The sequence below is a fragment of the Parus major genome, chromosome 5 (genome assembly GCF_001522545.3).
Source record: "Parus major isolate Abel chromosome 5, Parus_major1.1, whole genome shotgun sequence".
NCBI lineage: Eukaryota > Metazoa > Chordata > Aves > Passeriformes > Paridae > Parus > Parus major.
The window spans coordinates 11035081-11054207 of record NC_031774.1 but is presented as its reverse complement, the minus strand read 5'-3'; the positions used below and the strand labels follow the sequence as shown (position 1 = coordinate 11054207).

The 19127-nt window shown below is 42.4% G+C and overlaps 1 protein-coding gene across 3 annotated transcripts in view; it reads left to right on the top strand.

The window, feature by feature from the left end:
- NELL1 (neural EGFL like 1) overlaps positions 1-19127 on the top strand; it is a 333120-nt gene that overhangs the window by 144270 nt on the left and 169723 nt on the right. For all 3 annotated transcript variants that reach the window (XM_015631302.3, XM_015631301.3, XM_015631300.3), the window contains exon 13: positions 8628-8753. In XM_015631302.3, the coding sequence (XP_015486788.1) occupies positions 8628-8753 (126 nt within the window). The remainder of the gene's footprint in view (positions 1-8627; positions 8754-19127) is intronic.

The window sequence follows — 19127 nt, the reverse complement described above, 5'->3', positions numbered from 1 at the left end:
TCCAAGCAGGTTCCATTCACCAAGTGTCCCTGATTGTTCTAGTGAATGGATTTCCTGGCATGGAATAATAGAGTCAACTGGGGTTTGGGCAGAGTCTCCTCATATGCAAAGGAGACTCTATATGTATTTCAACTGGTTTCATCAAGGCAGGGTAGTGGAATCTGGGCCGGCCCAGATGAGTATCTGGGCCGTGTTCTTCTCTTTTGTCATTTGATTGCTCCTTCCTCTCCCGGTCTGACAGGTGGGGTGTTCAGGTCCGGTGGTGATTGTCTTTTTGGAGTCTGTCTCTTTGCAACTTGATTGCTCCCTACAGAAATCTGTAGGGCGTCGCTTGGGTCCGGAGGTTGGTGATTCTCTGAGCCAGTTCTATTGTGTCCTTGATGGCCCTCATCTTGTCAGTTTTATCTGAGTAGATGGGTTTTTCCTGAGTTTGTTATCTTGATTGCTGGTGGCAATCTGTCCTTTTTCCAGCAAGGGGTTTTTTTCTGACCGGACCCGGAGCGGGGGTTTTTTTTACATTTTATATTACACTTTATTACAAACATATTTCTTTTATATCTTTCCGAATTTTTAATCCATGCAATAATTTATCACAATAGTGGCTTCAACCGCTTGGCCTGCTTGATTGCAGCACACGTCTCACAGTCATGAATAACCTGAGAAATACTGTCCATGGTTAGATCCACCCCTCGGTCTCATGCCCACTAGTGATATCTCTACCCTGATGACCTGAGACATCATGGGCCCATCAAGCTAGGAATAACTCTCTCTTGTGTTGCCAATCCAAGTCTGGTTTTGACACCTCTATCTTTGCAGCCTGATCCACCTGCTCATTGTTTTGGTGCTCTTCATTAGCTTGACTCTTGGGGATATGGGCATCTACATGACGGACTTTCACAGACAGTTTCTTTACCCTCGTAGCGATGTCTTTCCACTCATCAGCAGCCCAGATTGGTTTTCCCCTATGCTGCCAATTGGCCCCTTTCCACCTTTCCAGCCATCCCCACAGAGCATTGGATACCATCCATGAATCAGTGTAGAGGTAGAGCTTTGGCCACTTCTCTCTTTCAGCAATGTTCAGGGCCAGTTGAACGGCTTTTAGTTCAGCAAATTGGCTTGATCTACCTTCTCCTTCACTAGGTTCTGCAGCCTGTCATATTGGGCTCCATACAGCAGCTTTCCACTTTTGCTTCATCCCTACAATGCGACAGGAACCATCAGTGAAAATAGCATAAGGTGTTTTTTCTCTGGCACTTGGTTGTATGGTGGAGCTTCTTCAGCCCGTGTCACTTGTTCCTGCTCCTCTTCATCAGTGAGACCAAAGTTTTCACCTTCTGGTCAGTTTGTACTTATCTCCAAAATCCCAGGGCGATTTGGGTTTCCAATACGGGCGCGCTGTGTGATGAGAGCAATTCACTTGCTCCATGTGGCATTGGTGGCATGGTGGGTAGCAGGAACCTTTCCTTTGAACATCTACCCCAGCACTGGTAGTCGGGGTGCCAGGAGGAGTTGTGCTTCTGTGCCAATCACCTCTGAGGCGGCTTGAACTCCTTCATAGGTGGTAAAATTTCTTTCTCTGTGGGAATGTAGTTAGCTTTGGACCCTCTGTAGCTTTGACTCCAGAATCTCAGTGGTTGGCCTTGAGTCTCACCAGGGACTTTCTTCCAAAGACTCCAGGACAAGCCATTGCTCCTGGCTGCAGACTAGAGCACATTCTTCATGTCTGGACCAAGGGCTACTGCATGAGCAATCTTGTGCTTGATATGGGCAAAGGCTTGTTGCTGTTCAGGGCCCCACTGGAAATCATTCTTTTTGTGGGTGACCAGGTAGAGAGGGCTCACAGTCTGGCTGTACTCTGGAACGTGCATCTTTCAAAAACCTATGGCACCTAGGAAAGCTTGGGTTTCCTTCTTGCTGGTCAGTGGAGACATCACAGTGATCTTATTGATGGCTTCAGTGGGAATCTGATGCTGTCCGTCTTGCCACGTTACCCCCAGGAACCAGATCTCTCAAGCAGGCCCTTTGACTTTGCTGTTCTTGATGGCAAAGCTGGCTTCCAGCAGAATCTGGATGATCCTCTCTCCTTTCTCAAATACTCCCACTGCTGTGTTCTCCCACACGGTGATGTCATTGATGTACTGCAGGTGTTCTGGAGCCTCACCCTTTTCCAGGGCAGCCTGGATCAGTCCATGGCAGATGGTGGGGCTGTGCTTCCACCCCTGGGGCAGTCGGTTCCAGGTGTACTGCACTCCCCTCCACGTGAAGGCAAGCTGAGGCCTGCATTCTGCTGCCAGGGGAATGGAGAAAAATGCATTGGCAATGTCAATAGTGGCGTACCACTTCGCTGCCTTGGACTCCAGCTCGTACTGGAGCTCCAGCATGTCCGGCACGGCAGCGCTCAGTGGTGGAGTCACTTCATTCAATGCACGATAGTCCACAGTCAGTCTCCATTCTCTGTCAGACTTGCGCACAGGCCAAATGGGGCTGTTGAAGGGTGAGTGGGTTTTGCTGTCCACCCCTTGGCTCTCCAGCTCATGGATCATTTTGTGGATGGGGATCACAGTATCTCGAGTTGCTCTATACTGCCAGCAGTGCACCATTGAGGTGGCAATTGGTACTTGCTGCTCCTCCACCTTCAGGAGTCCTACTGCAGATGGGTTCTCTGATAGTCCAGGTAAGGTGTTCAATTGCTTAATGCCCTCTGCCTCCACAGCAGCAATTCCAAAAGCCCATCTGAGTCCCTTTGGGTCTTGGTAATAGCCATTCCGAAGGAAGTCTATGCCCAGAATACACGGGGCATCTGGGCCAGTCACAATGGGATGTTTCTGCCACTCTTTCCCAGTCAGGCTCACCTCGGCTTCCAACAGAGTCAACTGGTGCGATCTCCCCGTCACCCCAGCAATGGAAACAGGTTCTGCCCCCACATGTCCTGATGGCATTAGGGTACACTGTGCACCAGTATCAACTAAAGCTTCGTATTTTTGTGGCTCTGATGTGCCAGGCCATCGGATCCACACCGTCCAAAAGACCTGGTTTTCCTGTGCCTCTTCCTGGCTAGAGGCAGGGCCCCTCTAGCACTGGTCATCCTCTCCTCCCTGGGCATACATGCTAGAGGTTCCTTCAAGGGAACTCTTTTCTGTAATGTCTGGCAGTTTGGTCACAGGAGGTTGAGGCCACCTTCACTTTAGTGGAACCTTTCTGCTTAATGGTTCCCTCCCTGAGTTGATGCACTCATGCTGCCAGGGCAAAAGTGGGTTTCCCATCCTACTTTCCCATGTCTTCTCCATGGTCACTCAGAAAGAACCACAGCTTAGCCTCTCTAGCTGGGGGATATTGGGCTTGGACTTTGGGGCTTGTGACTCGCACTGGTGCCATATGGGAACTGTTCTTCCTCATCTCCTCCCTCATTTCCCTCATCTTCTCTTTGATTTCCTTAATCACAGCAGAGACGTGAGCCTGCATCAGGCCATGCCTCATACTCTCAAAATTTCTAAGCTCATTGGCAGCAGAACCAACTGTCTCTCAGTTGTTATTGGCATTAATCGTTGCAATGAAGCTGGTGTATTCACCTGGCCCTATATTTGCCAAATTCCACATCTGCCCAGTGCACCTGACTTTGTTGGGGTCATTATCATGCTGTCTGTCCACCCCTCCCAAAAAGTACCTCTGATATCGCCACTTCTCTCAGCTGTTGGATCCCTTCCTCAAGGGTTTTGCAGCGCATTTTATGATGGTGCTCCTCCATTCTCTCTCTGTGGACAAGCCTCTCTCTTACACTCCCTTAAAAGCCGCTCCCAGAGGGAAAGGGGCCCTGGCTCCCTGACGAATGCCTGATTCACACCTGAGTCCTAAGTCAAGGGTTCCACATTCCTTACCTCACTACCATCCATAAGGTCCCAGACCTGAAGTAACCAGGTTGCATAAGCCTCACGCCCCACCTCACAATGTCTTTTTGCAGATTATGGCGACTTTCATGTATCAGGGACTCGGTGATGATTTCAACCTTTGGCTACCCTGTGGATTGTGAGGGCCCTCCTTTCTTATCTTCTGATTTCATCTTAGCTTTCCTTGTTTCGACAGGGGCAACTGCTGCTGGCTGTGACTCCCCTTGTGGTTCAGCTGGAACCTGGACGGTTGTAACGTCTGTGGGTTCCACTGCTGCACCATCAGACTCTCCCTCTTCGAGGAAGGGGAAGGGTTTCCTAGCAGCGGAGGAAATGTACTCTAGCCTCTGGCCCATCTCACACATCTCCCTCACCAGAACCCCCACCCACTATGGGTGGTTCATCTCTGAGGTGGGCTGTGAAGCAGGGGCAGGCTCTGGCAGCATCCCTAGTCGCTGGGGTAGGTGTCAGGGTGCTTATACCAATCAATCTCCCCTTATCTCTGAATGCTAAATAGAATAGGCACATTGGCAGCTCCAGACACTGTACGATACCATTAACATTTAGAGATTTTAACTCTTTGGAAAGTGGTGGGGTAGGCCCAAGGAACTGGGTGAAAGGTTGGGAGAAAATTTCCCCGGCTGTCTTTTTCTCCCAGTAGGTACCATTACTAAAGTAACCCCAAAACCATGCAGTTAGTGTGTGATAGCTCTGAATCCATGTGCCCACCTTCAAGAGGACATTAAACATCCATTAATGCCTCACCTTATCAACCCACAAAACAAACTGGATAATAGCCACAGTGGCTTTAATTATAGGATCCATATTTAGGTAAGGTGCAGCGAATGGGAGAAGTATAGCCATGACCACATGCCACCTGAAGCTGGGTGAGCTAGACCACATGGTTCCACCTAACGAGGTTTCTATATCCAGCACACAAAACTTATGTAGGAACTGTTACTCCTTTTTCACCCTTTTTCCCTCAGTGCCCTCAGGCCCCACATTGGGTGCCAAAATCTGTCTTGGTTTTGGAAGACAGATGTCTGCTAGGGAGGGCAGGAGCCTCCCTTGGAACGAAAATAGAAACCCCCTCCTTCCGGATTACTCTAATTTTGAAAATCAAGGGGGCTCTCAGAGACCTGGGGATAAGAATAACAGGTCTTTACTAGTACGTATAACAAGGCAAACAAACAACAATAACTACAGCGTTAATAAGAAAACAGAACCATGGACGCCGTGACAGCTTTCTCGGCCGAGACGGGAAGGGATGGAGGAGAGGCTTTGCTTCACAAACTCCCTCAGGCAGTCCCGGTGCTCCTGCAGGGCTCTGAGGAACACTCAGCTCAGGAATGAGCAGAGATCCTGGGCCGGTGGCTGAGGTGGATCAGCAGCTCCGCGGTGGTGGCTGGCACTGTCACACGTCCCGGCAGGACAGGGGGTGCAAGGCCACCAAGGAAGAAGGAAGAAGCAGCAGATGGCAAAATTCCCTTCTCCAAACTGCAACAATTCCCAGCGAGTGTCCTTCTCTGAAGCTGAATAAACCAGCCAGCCCCCAGCTGCCGCCACCCTCCCTTTTTCCTGCCTTCCTTCCCCTCTGGGCCCAGCCAAACTCTTTGTGTTTCTCAAGCACCCACTAAGTATCAGCAATCAGGTTTTTTCCCTGCAACTAATGGGTAAAAATTCCACAGGTGAGCCAGAACTAAAGGAAGGACACCTAACCTCCAGCAGGAGAGCTCAGCACTGATAATGAACTCTGTTTCACTGTCTGCTGAGGAGACACTCGAACCCAGTGGGGTACCAGTCCCTTCCCAGGCCAGCCCACCATTTTAACACACCAGTCCTTGCTGCAAGCTGGAGCCCAAATATCTCTGTTGTTGCAAAGTGTGAGCTGATGCTGGTGATATATGCGTGATAATTATGCTGTGTCAAGTCTCATTTTAAAGACCATAAGTATACCTTTTTAAAAGAAAAACAAACTACTTCACTACCCTGGAGAGAATCATAAATCATGTATTTTTGTCACCCCGAAAGACTACTAGAAGATGAGCTTTAATATTTCAAATGTGACAAGCAATCCATACACATGAATCACAATTTGAGTTCCATTACAGCTGAGGTGATATATACCACTGTGTGCTTTATGGTTTTTACTCTAACAATATTAGGTGAAAACCCAAAGCTTTTTGTGATGAATACCTAACCTTTTAAAAGTATTTGTAGCATTGTGGTCCAGAGAAACAGATTTAGTGTTGCCCTACAGGCTTTAATAAGAAAATTCTGTCGCCAGTTTTGACCTCTCAATATTATTCTCTCTAAAGAAAATTCATGTATTAGTAGAAAGCTAATACTGCAAAGGTAAAAGAAAATCTGAAGTGCTGAAAGGGTTTATGGAAAATATAAGATTTGCATTTAAATTTAAACATTGCAAAGACAATTAAATAAATTAACAAAGTTTGAAGAGACAGATATTTTTTTTTACTTTTGCTTTCTGTTTCAGGCCCAGGCTTGTTCTTCCTGGGCTGTGGAATTTCTGCAGCAACCCACTACCAGTTTTTCTCATTTCTTCTATTTATAGTCAATTCATCACTTAAAGTCCTTAGTCACCTTTTGAGATATTCTCTTATGGCAGTATTTCCATACAGGTAGTGAATTTTCTTTTTATCTCTGGGTATTCTCGTATTTTTTGATACAGCAACATGGGCCTTTCTTGCAATGAATCAAGTTTCAAATTCCTTCACCTTTGAGACTTTTAATCCTCTCACTTCCCCTGGGGGGGAATAAAGAGAAATGTAGTGAGGGACCTGGAGATGAAGGGTAGTGAATAAAGTTAATTTTCAGGTGAACTGGTTGCTGTTTTGACATTCTTGCTTTCTTTGCCGACATCTTTTCATTCCTTTTCCTTTTATGCTAGAAAATTATTAGATATGCAAGAGCAAAACTCCTCAAAGCTACACTCCAAAGGCCTATTAAAAACAGTCTGCAAGCAGATAAGTGTGAACACACATCAACACCTGAGTGTTTCCCAAGTGGCTTGAGCACTCAGCGGTGTGATAACAAGACATGTGGGAGGATTTTTCCTGGCTTTTATCTTTCATATATTGATGCTCCTGACTTTCATTTCATCAAGTGGCACTGCAACTGAAACAACAAAAATGCAAGAGTGAGATAATTTAAAGTGTTTGCAGTGGTATACAAAGTATTTTGCCTCTAGGTCATAATTTCTAATTCATCCCAAGTTGGCAACAGTCAGAAATCGCTGCCAACTGACAGCTGTTTGCTGGCCAGCACAAAGAGATCTAGCTAGTAGCTCTGTCTGGACAGATGTCTGTAATGTAGGAAGTGTGAGTGTAGCTGTCATGTGTTTCATTTTAAGAACCTGGAAAATGGGGATGTATCTCAACTGCAGCTGCTTCACTTTAGGAAGGTAAAACAAGGTACCTGATTTTAGGTAACCAAGAACTTAACATCTGCACAATTAAACTCCCCCCTCCCCCACCCCCCATTCTGGGACTGAGTACTGATGTTTTGGTGCTGATCACTTGCTTTGTTTCTGTAAGTGCTGCTCGGAGGGAGAAGGGAGACTGTAGATGGCTGTGCAGAGGAATGTGATAGGAGGCTGCACAGTGGGGTGACCAACTCATTGGCACTCTGCAAGCTGAGAAGGTTCTTCAGCTGTGTTGTCAATTGATACCTTTCCAGAGTGTGAGCAATAAATAACAGAAAGAACAATTCCCCCTATATTACTATAGGGGGAAAAATGTCTCTGATTCATCTTTCTTTGTGTTGGACATACGTAACACTAGAATTAATATTTTGAAAACGATGAATTACTTCATGTAAAATCTGTGCTGCTAAGCAGAAAATCTATCCTGCTGAGAAAAAATAAAGAAAATTCTTCTATATAATGTCTGGTTTTGTAAAAAAAAGAAGGGAGAAGATTTTACAGTTTGTAATATAACAGAGCTTTGAGATACTTAAACAGGCAAGTAAATGATAGGTTTGAGTCACTATTGTGAAAACAGTTTTGAGTTTTGGATTTGCAGCAGCAATAGAGATTGCTTAAGTGGAGACACGAGGTCAAGTTTTTGCTGATCCTTAATCATGTGGTTTTTTTGCTTTGACATGATGCAAATCATAAAATGGCTTATGGTGACTGGTTCAGTCTTCTGCTTGTGTGACATGTGGAGGTGGCACAGAGTCCTGGCCTGTAATTCCTGCAGCAGAACCGTGTGTCCAGGGCCACAGCACTTGGGTGAATCTGGAGTGTGGAGAACTTGCAGTTCAGCTGGGCAGTGGAATCAGCTCGTGCATTGTCCTGGCAAATAATGCGTGGCATATCTGACCAGCACTGCAACTGATACCATGCTGTATGGAGTTACTGTCCCTTTAAGAGTTAGGATTTTCAGTATTCCATACTTTGACCCTATTTTATGTGTTTATGTGTGTAAACTGCATCAGTTTTTGGGTTTTTAACATTGCAAAAAAACCCCAAATATATGTTTCTTTTCCAGAATTAGAAAAAGAAAAAATGTTTCATGAACAGTGGGAAGGAACACATTGCTATGCTACAGGAGTTTCAGCCCTATTTTAAGGAATACTTTTTACTGAGTTTGCCTTGTTTTTTAGTACTAGTGTTTAAACAGATTGCCTTTGGAATTGTAAATGGAATTTATTTTCTGTAATGTCATGTTACTCATTTCACTAGGTCTGACTGTAACTTCCCTGGGTGTTTCTTCCCTGCAGACATTGATGAGTGTGCTGCCAAGATGCACTACTGCCATGCCAACACCATGTGTGTTAACCTGCCTGGGTCCTATCGCTGCGACTGTGTCTCAGGATATGTCCGTGTGGATGACTTCTCCTGCACAGGTAAGCTCTCAGGTACAGCAGTAGCACTGTCACGTTCTGTGTCTTGTGTGTATTACCTACCTTCTTTCTAGTCCCAAATGCCATACAGCAGCTTACCCTTTGCCAGGATAAAATTTAGGCACAAGTAGGGTAGATAAATGTGGTAGGAAGTGCCTTTCCCCTGTTTGGGCCCTTTGGGATTAACTTGGAAGGTGGTTGAAGAAGGGGTGTGGTGCACCCACTGAGGGCCCTTGCTAGCCAAGACACAGTCCCTTTGTGACCCACATCTGCCTTTTGTGAGAGGTGCAGAGACTGAGATCATGTGTTGTGAGAAGAAATAGCCATCAGCTGTGGTCTGAAACTGGTTAGTGTATTGAAACATGAGAAGTTACCCATGAGGAGATGCTTTCTGGATAGAGCTGAGACATATGCAAAAGGAAAACTGAAATGTATAAATCTTAAATCCATTATTGTTAGGTGGTTTGGAAATTGCTGTTAATGCTGAGAATTAATGTCTCAAGAACTATGACATGCTGTTTAGGAAAGGCAGCAAGTGGATAGCATTAGACAATAACTCTGGTTGGTTTCTTTAAAGATCTCTATCTACAAAATGAGCTCTAAAAATTCCTATTGGAAAGTAGGTAGGGCCTCATTTCCATCTAGGGGTTTTTAAGGGACCTTCTCTGGAAGTCTCAGAAAAATGAAGCTGCTGAACTGCTCATCCTAACTTTATCTAGCTGGGTAACATCTTTCAATGACAATCCAGAAAATTTGATTTTGGGATTATTTTGATGGTGCACTTGTCATGCAGAGGAGGAAAATATCAGGTAAGTTTACTGAAATGGATATAAATCAGCTCAATGCAATACCATATTTAGAATGGTGTTGGGTAAGCTATTTTCTGAAGTGGAAAGATGGCACAGAAATATTTAATATGAGAATGATTTCCAGCCTGGATTGACTACATTGTAATGCGTGTTATCCTTAGGGAAGGTCATAGGAAATGTTGACTTTAATAATGACAGCATGTCTTTTAGCTAATACTATATAATTTATAAAACCATAGGAAAGTCCTGCTTATCTCTTGAGAGAGGCTGATACTAAATAGCTGTCAGGAAGCTGATTTTTATTTTACCCAAAGAGACATTACTTCTGTGCAATCTGTCTCTTTTCAGTTTTTCTTGATTTTTTACAATGTGACATGACAGATTCAGACCTTAAATTCTGTGCTGTGTGAGGTATCAAACATCACAGTGATGGGGTGAGTGATTATGATAATCTGACTCTTGCTTTTCCATATATTCTACTAATTTCCTAATGTGCCTTTCTTTCCAGCAAGGCACTATCATTAGGCATGCAAAGGGTATAGAAAGCAAGGTGTTTGTGATACACTGAGAAAGTGTGAAGTAGAAAGACAAGTTGCTTGACAGTAATGAGGGAACACTCACTTAAAATGCATACACACAAAGAATCCAGAGCAGGTGTAAGAACAAATAATGGAATGAGAGAGACAACTATTTCTTGAAGGTTTATTGTCTTGCAAAAAACACTTCATTTTTGACATTGTCATTAAAAAGCAGAGCAAGTGCATTACATAGATCTGGAGAAACTTGGTTCATTGCCTGTTGTAGAAATAAATGTTTGTTATAATATTAAATGTAGTTAAAATAAATACTGTGCAATAGAAGCACTAATCCTGTCTTTGTATTTCACATTATGCTTAAACAGACTTTTAGCAGTAATAGTAATGATTAAAAAACAGAAATAATAAAAGAAATTCAGGCAGCAAATACTTAAGTAATTTCCCCTTGACAACAAATGTTCAGCAGGCACAATAGACTGTAGCTATTACTCAGGTCTTTAAAATTTTGTTGCTTTTTATTCAAACTGAATAGATGAGAAATTTTCTTGTTATTGAACCATGTATTTGGAGACAAATCTGAAAGCCTGAGATGGATTGGTATTTTGCTTAAAACTGTGTGTGTATGGGGTAAGGCTCTGATGGCTTCAGGATAAAGATGAAATTTCAGATGTAAGCACTTAAGGCACATTCATGGCATTGTATTTTGTGCACTACTGACCCTAAAGCAGAGTTTTTCCATAGAGCAGGAAGTATCATGTTTGGGAAGCCTGAGTCTAGTTCATCAAGGTAAAAAGTCATTTGCAGTTGAACAGATTCTGTGTGTTGCTGGGCAGCATGTGCTTGGTGGCTGATCCCCCTGCTGTGGTAGCTTTCAAAAGGTTGAAAGTATGTGGAGGATGTAAATCTGTATGTGGAAGGTGTAAATCAGAAACATTTTTTAAGCTGAATGAAATGTTTCAATTTGATATTGAGGGGGTTTTATCTTTATAAAAGGAATGACTGGTGAAATGTCAATTTGAATTGAGCAAAATAAAATTCATTTGGATATTGCTGAATTTTAACTATGCTACTTCCAGTACTTTCTTTAAAACACTGTATCTTAATGAAATTAAACTAATTTTTACAGGTTTGACATTGCTGAAAGTTTTTTTCCCAAAACAATTTTGGATAATAGTTTCCAACTGTGAAGTAGGAACTTCTGTGGTTATCAGTAAGAAGCTGCTGTGTTGGAAGATGTGCTGATTGCATAGAAAATGCAGTCATATGGACATTAAAAATGTCATATGGACAATAAAACATTATTCTGGATAAAGTCTACAGTTGTATTAAACTCTCACCTATGACTTAAATCAAGTAGTGACTATCTTAAAAAGTAATCAGTGTCCAGTCTCACGTAAGCAAATGACCTGGGATGATGAGGTATTCTGAGACAGATTAGTCAGCCTAGTAATAACTTCAACCTGTGTTCACCAAGAAAGGTACATTAGTGTTTTTCTGCTTACCTGTTCCTAGGCCTTTGTGCACTGAATGTTAATTAAGTTGTTGAGTGAAAGACAGTTTTATTAAGAAAAGTTACCCTGGAATAGGAAGCTGCTTTTCAGTCTCTTCCTGTGGCACTGACAGGTTGTTTATCTGTACTCCAGTAAATCAGTCTTGTCCATTCTGAAATTGGCAGCAAGATTTGCTGCTCCAGATGTTCTCATTTGCTGCAATCTACTGATTTAAAGCATTTGATTGATTCTCACTTGTTTTTACCCCAAATGCTTATTTTTACCCCAAATGCTTGTTGAAGAATGAGTTCTCTTGGACTGCTATCTTCTAATATAGCAGTTTGGGAGTTCGTTTCAGAAGTGCATTATTTCATTTTATACACTTTGAAACATTATAAATTAAGTAATAAGAATATAATACTTTTATTTTTGATGGGCTGGATCTGCTCTCTGGCATGAATTTAAAAATTTTCTGTACTTTGAAACTAGAATATGTAGTTCCTATGTCTCACTGCCATTCAGTCAAATATGGAAATACTTTTTCATCTTAATAAGCTATAAGTTACCTGTAGCGACCACATATGTCATGCTGCTAGGAAGAGAAAACAGTGTGGTTTCATCTCTTTTTGGATAAAGTTGGAATTTTCTATGAAGATAATCACAATGACCACAAAAAAAGATTCCTGACCTTTAATAGCTATGATAGCCATTTAAAAAATAACGACTAATTTTGCAGTGTTCTCCTTGGGAGGACACCAAAAACTTCCTCAAATCCTGCAGTCATTCAAAGAGTAAGTTTCATTTTATGTAGTCACCACTGGGCTTGAACACTGTATTTTGTTTGATTTGGGTTTTTCTTGTTTGCTTGTGTTTGGTTTTTTTTTTTGTTTTTTTTGTTTTTTTGGTTTTTTTTGTTTTTTATTTACTACAAATCTTCACTGATTTTGTGATAAAGCTTAAAGACCTTTTCAAATGAGAGTGCCAGGAGATTTTTCATTCTCTATTTCCATGTGTTACTCATAGCCATTCTTCTAAATGAAGAAGCCTCCTTTGGACTTGAGAATGTCTTGACCCGTTTTGTCCAACTTTTATCTTTTCAAGAAGTAGTATGGAAAGTTATCTGACCATCCAACGTGTCAGTACTACCCAGTCTGCCAAAATGGGGTGAGACCTATGCAAGCACCCTCCTCATTATGCATGAAAGCTATGCTGGCAGATGTTTTTCTCTGTGAAAATAATCCATCTCCATATTTTACTGTTCTGCATGATGTTCCAGTAGTGGACGGTGCTTTTAAACCTCTTTCAGTCCTCATTTGCTGTGAAGACATTCCCAGAATTTCTTTAACCTTTGGCTTCTCAAAGCAATGAGTCGCTGTAATATTTGTGTGTTACTTAGAAAAAGCAAGTCTTTATCTACCTCAGAAATAGGAAGTATTTTCAAAACACACAGTTCAGTATTCTAATTCTGTGAACAAAAAGATGTTACATAGAAATGTATTACTTAGAAGTCTTTGAATAGAAATATATTATTTAGAAGTCTTAGAATATAAATTTTGGTCTTGAGCTTATATTCTAATTTGATTTACAGTATGGGTAGAGAAGAGGAAGTAAGAAAAGCTCATGATTTTGACAGGTTATCCTGTAAGTCCCCTCACTTCCATCCTGTGTGGTTTCTGGGGCAGCATTCAGTTTTGAATGTACTGCACTTTTCAGAACAAGCCCTTCTGCAGCATATTATTTTAAAAAATTGTGCTTAAAGCATAGAAGAACATAAGAGTTCTCAGAAATCTCATTTTCAAGGGAAAAAAATCAGAAATCCTTTCTCCTGCTCTTCTTTTCTTCCCCTCCCCTATGTGTGACAGGCAGCTCAACTGCAGAAATTCCTTGCTGTGGTTAGAACAAATGTTAAAATTGTTTGCTATTACTAAAATTGATGCCTTTGTTGCTGGGATTTACCTGTCAGGTTCAAGGTGATGTAGCTGACCCCGTAATAATACTAATAATGCAGCAGGTTTCACCAGAGTGAAATGGCAATCTCAAAGGGTGGGTTGCTTGCCTCACATCCAGAATCAATGTGTGTGTTTGTAAAAGAACTGAATAAAAGCTTTTAGGTAGACAATTGATAATATGGTCACTCTTTGAAAGATAGTGCTGTTTTTGGAAATCTAATCTAGTGACCTTCTTTTCCACTATTCCTTCTTTGTGAACTAAATTAGCATTCTAGAAAGCAACATTGTTGTTTTTGGTGTGGCACTTGCACTTTTCAAGTGCTGTGCAGGGACTTGGATATTCAAGGAGATCAGTAAACAAATGTTACACCTCTTCTTGTGATAGGCTGTAGTTGGTGAATGGATAGATTTGTCTGCTAGCTGAAAACACAAGTCTGGGGCTGCAGGCAGTAAAGACAGGTCTCTGGTGGAATAGTTTTCAGGTTTGTTTTGTTCAAGAGCTGTCTTTAGGTCTTGCTGTTATAAAGAATATCATTAGGATCTTGCTGTGGTGGGGTGACCATGACTGGATTTCTGGTACCCACCAAAGCCTCTCTATCATTTCCCTCTGCAACTGGGCAGGGAAAATGTAACAAAGATTCATTAGTTGAGATGAAGACCAGTAGAGATCAGTCACCAAATACTGTCATGGGCAAAACAGACTCAAATTAGAGATATTAATTAAATTAATTACTAACAAAATCCGAGTAGGATAATGAGAAGTCAAAACAGACCATAAAAACACCACCTCCACATCCCTCCTTCCTTCCTGAGCTCCTCCCACCAATGGTGTAGGGAGATGGAAGTGGGGGTTATGGTCAGTTCATCATGTGCTGCTCCTGACACCGCACAGGGAGAGGAGTCCTTCCCGTGCTCCAGCATGGGGTCCCTTCCGTGGGAGACAGTTCTCCAGGAACTAATTCAGCATGAGGCCATCCCATAGGCAAGGCTTCTCCACAAAGTGCTGTAATGTGGGCCATTCTTCCATGGGGTACAGTCCTTCAAGGACAGGCTGCTCCTGTGTCACTTCCTTACAAGGTCACAAGTCCTACCAGGAAATGTGCTCTAGCATGAGCTCCTCTGTCCACAGGTCAGTAGATCCCTCCAGAATTCTACTCCAGCATGCACCTCCCATGGATTCACAACCTCCTCCCAGGCATCCAGCTGCTGTGGTGTGAGCTCCTCCATGGGCTGCAGGTAGATCTCTGCAGCCCCATGGCCCTCCACAGGCACAGCTACCTCAGCCTGGGCTGCACTACCGTTTGCAAGGGAATCTCTGCTCCAGCACCTGGAACAGTTCCTGCCACTCTTTCAGCCTTGACCTGGGTGTCTGCAGAATTGTTCCTTTCATATTCTCACCCTGCTCTTCTCTGGCTGAAATTACATCTGAGCAATAACTATCATTCTTGATTGGCCCAGCATTGGCCAGCAGTGATCCTGGAACTGTCTGGCCTTAGCTCTGCTGGACATGGGGGCAGCTTCTCACAGAAGCCACCCCTGTAGCTCCCCTGCTACCAAAATCTGGCCTCACAAATCTAAAACATTGGCCTAATACTACATAATTTTTTATAGCATCATAGAAAGCCTTGGGTTCTAAAGGACCTTAATGATCATCTAGTTCACCTCCTCCTGCCATGGGCAGGGACACCTTCCACTAGACCAGGTTTCTCAGAGCTCCATCCAACCTGCCCTTGAACACTTCCAGGGATGGAGCAGCCACAGCTTTTCTGGGCAAGCTGTGCTAGGGCCTTGTCATCCTCACAGTAAAGAGTTTCTTCATAATGTCTAAACTAAACCTTCTCTCTTTCAGTTTTAAGCTATTGCCTCTTGTTCTGTCACTATGTGTCCCTGTAAAAAGTCTCTTTCCAGTTCTTACAGGCCCTCTGCAGGTGCTGGAAAGTGCTGGAAGGTCTCCCCGAAGCCTTCTCTTCTCCAGGTTGAAAAATCTGAAATCTCTCAGCCTGTCTTCATAGGAGAGGTTCTGCAGCCTCTGAACATCTCTGGGGGCCTCCTCTAGACTCTCCAAGAGGTCCATGTCCTTCTTATGCTGGGGGCCCCAGAATTCTACACAGCGCTCCTGGTGGGGTCTCACAAGAGCAGAGTAAAGGGACAGGTACCTCCCTCGACCTGCTCATCACACTGCTTTTCATGCAGCCCAAGATGTGGTTGCCTTTCTAGGCTGCACATTGCTGGGCTGTGTTGAGCTTCTCCTCCATGAGCACACCCAAATCCTTCTACTGAAGGCTGCTCTCAATCCATTCTCTGCCGAGAGATAATGTATTTGTGGTTGGGATTTCCCTGACCTGGGTGCAGGACATTACACTTGGCCTTGCTGAACGTCATGAGGTTCTGAGTGCCCACCTCTCAAGTCTGTCAAGGTCCTCCAGAATGGCATCTCTTCCCTCTGGTGGGCACCACTGATCATGCTGTCATCAGCAAACTTGCCAAACTTTTTGAGAAAAATTATGGAAATATTATTCGGGTTGAGGTCACAGTTATGTCACTGTTTATAGATTAGGTTCCAAATAATCAACACAATAGGTCTGACTGGGGTTAAGGGCCTCAGGTAGATCTGGGTCCCTGATTCTTCTTGGAACCAGTATGTGTTCCCCCCTTTGGAATCCAGTTTATCAAGACACACTGAAGACAGACCATGATCTTTCTAGAAACCTCACTGTGATCTGTGTGCATTTCTTCTCACTGCACATCTTCAGGACAATAGTAAGGCATTTTCAAACACACTTAGAAATTGGTTGTAAGGCAACCTGAATGGATGACACTCAGAAGACACAAAATATTTTTGTGCTGATCTGTGCTCAGCTGAGTCCTTTACTGTCAGGTGCTGTAAGGCAGGGCAAGACGTAGCTCCTAGTGTTAAGTAGGACTCCTTTGTTTGAACTGCAGTCAATAAGAGTTCTGTTCCCAGAACTGTGAAGGGAAATGTGATTTAGTTTGAGGTGCCTTGAAATGCAGAAACATTTGTTTGAATTACCTTGGAGGGCTGTTGGCCAAGTTCAGCAGCAGGTAATCTATGCGCTGGTGGGCATTGCCTGCATCAGAAAACATTTCTTTGCTCTGCAGGACAAGTCAACAGAAGACTTGTATATTAAATCAATCCAGCAAAATAGAACCCGAGCAACTCCAAATCAACTGACTGACAGTCGCAGAGGTTTTGACTCAAACCCCATTAATGTGGGAGAAAGCTTTCAATGGCATTCATTTTGGCTTTAGGTAAGACCTGAAGAGAGATAGCTGGTGCACTATTGCCATAGGGAAGCTCTGTTTTTAACAATACTAAAAAGGCTGATTCTTCTGTATTGTGAGAGAATGCTGTAGTAACACAGATAATGTAGCTTCTCAATGCATCCCTTGAAGCCTGATAAGTATTTAATTGCTCTTTTGGAGAAGGGAAGCTGAGGCACAGAGAATTGAAGTATTTTTTTCCCAAATTCATGCAGAGACAGTGACAAGCATTAGGGAGTCTAGTAAAGAGTCACATAAATTAGATATGGGAAAAACACAGACTTACAGCAACAAGAATTCAGTGAACAGTGAGGTTTATTTTTATAGATACTGACATTTTCACAAGAAACAATAGGAGTTCATTGAAGCACAGTGTGCATGAGCCCTGAGTAACCATGTGGCCTTTATGTTATAAATCTTCTCCTTCCTTTTTCCATGCAGTTTTGTAACATCTTTTGTTGCTTTGGAGCTGAATTATTCTCCAGTTCTCTAATTTTAAATTCTATGTTAGATTCTTTTGTTCCTGACTTCACCTTCATTTTACAGGCTTATTGGGTTTGACTGCAACATTTTTTATATTCCTTCCTTTAAAAAAATGGCATTAAAAACCAATATTATTTTCTTCTAAGTGCTTTCAATTTGAGGATAAAGAAAAAGTACTAAAAATGCAATATTTACAGTGATTTTAATTCCTCACTGGTAAATTGTTTAATTAAACATCTTTGTGCTTTCCTATGCTCTAATCATGGAAGTGTTGCTAATTTGTCCAGAGTAGTTGGTAATCCCTTCAAGTCCTTTTGACGCATTGATTTACTGTAACTTTATTAATACTAAAATTAATTAAACAGCTGACTGCAAATCATACTGATGGTTGTATTTCTTGACTTAGGCATAATTAGCATTTTCACATGATTTCTTAGCTGCAACCTTTTGTGCTGGTATATAAGCTGTCACAAAAATGCAGTATTTTAAATAATTTTGCCTTTGTATCTTCATGCTTGTGCATAAACTTAAGCATTAAGCATAAACAATAATATTATTGATTTAATATTCAGTCAAACTTCATGAATGAAGCTGTACATCTAAAGAGACAAGCCATGTCTCCTGGTCAGCATTTGTCCTGAGCTCTCTTTGGATTTCTTCTTGATACAATAGGACTAAATCCATTTTTATGGCATAAGAATTCTCAGTTTCTAAATGTGTCAATTGCTACAAACAGTCTCTGAGGTGAGGGATAGAAAGAGAGCCACCACACTAATTTCTTACTGGTAATGTGCTATCTTGCAACTGTGCAGCAGTTGCAGGATTGATGCAAGTGGCTGGAAGCAAAAAGCTCTCATGTTTTAGTTATCTGCTCCCACAGTAAATGTGAATGCCTTAAGGAGTGCAACTTGCTTTTGAGAAAGAGTTTACTCAATCAAGTTCTGATCTTTTTGGAGATATAACTTCCTCTCATTTGTCCAAACATGTAAAAAATTTCCCAGTCTGTATTCTGTTTCTAGATACAATTTGTAACAACCTCTTTGTTCTTCAGACATAGAATTGAACTCTCCTACTAAATCAAGGAAGTAACTGAATCATAGAGAAGAGCACCAGGCTCACCATGCCTCAAGGCAGGATCCTTGAACTGTGAAACATCCTTTTCTTATCTGTTCTTAAAAAACACAAATAATTCCAATGAGGGAGACACTTTAATCCCCTTTTTGTGTGTGTGCCCCCCTTACTCAGCCATTTAGAAAGGTTTCCTTAATGGCCCCTTATAATCTCCCTTGACAAAATTTAAGCCTGTCACCTCTTGTCATATTCTCAGGGAACACAGAGAATGCTTTGACCTTTCTATTTACACTCCATTTTAGTATTTGAAATATCTTTTCATGAGTATGTGTTAATCTTATTATCTGAAACCTAAAAGCCTATTTTTAGTTTTGGCACTGAGCACTACAGCAATACTCCAACTCTTCTTCTTAACTTCATATCTTCTTTTGGAAAAATTCTGGGTCTTTGCCCCAGAGTTTCAGTGTCTTATGGAAGTATTTTTCACATTGAACCGCAAGTTTGTTGTTGTGTGTCAAGGAAGTTGCTCTCAAGAGTGGTCCCAGGTAAGAGGAGGTGCAGTGTGTGTGAGGTTGGCAAGTCAGATGGGTAGATGAGGCCTAAACCTCCCATACTGATTCTCAGAGTCCCAGGCAATGTTAATGTCTGCTTCCAAAGGCTGGTGAGCAGGCCCAGCACTGGCCATGCTGGATAGTTCTCTATTTGCCCTGCTGCATCCTCTTTTTTTTGGTCCAAACATATTGTCCAGCTATACAAA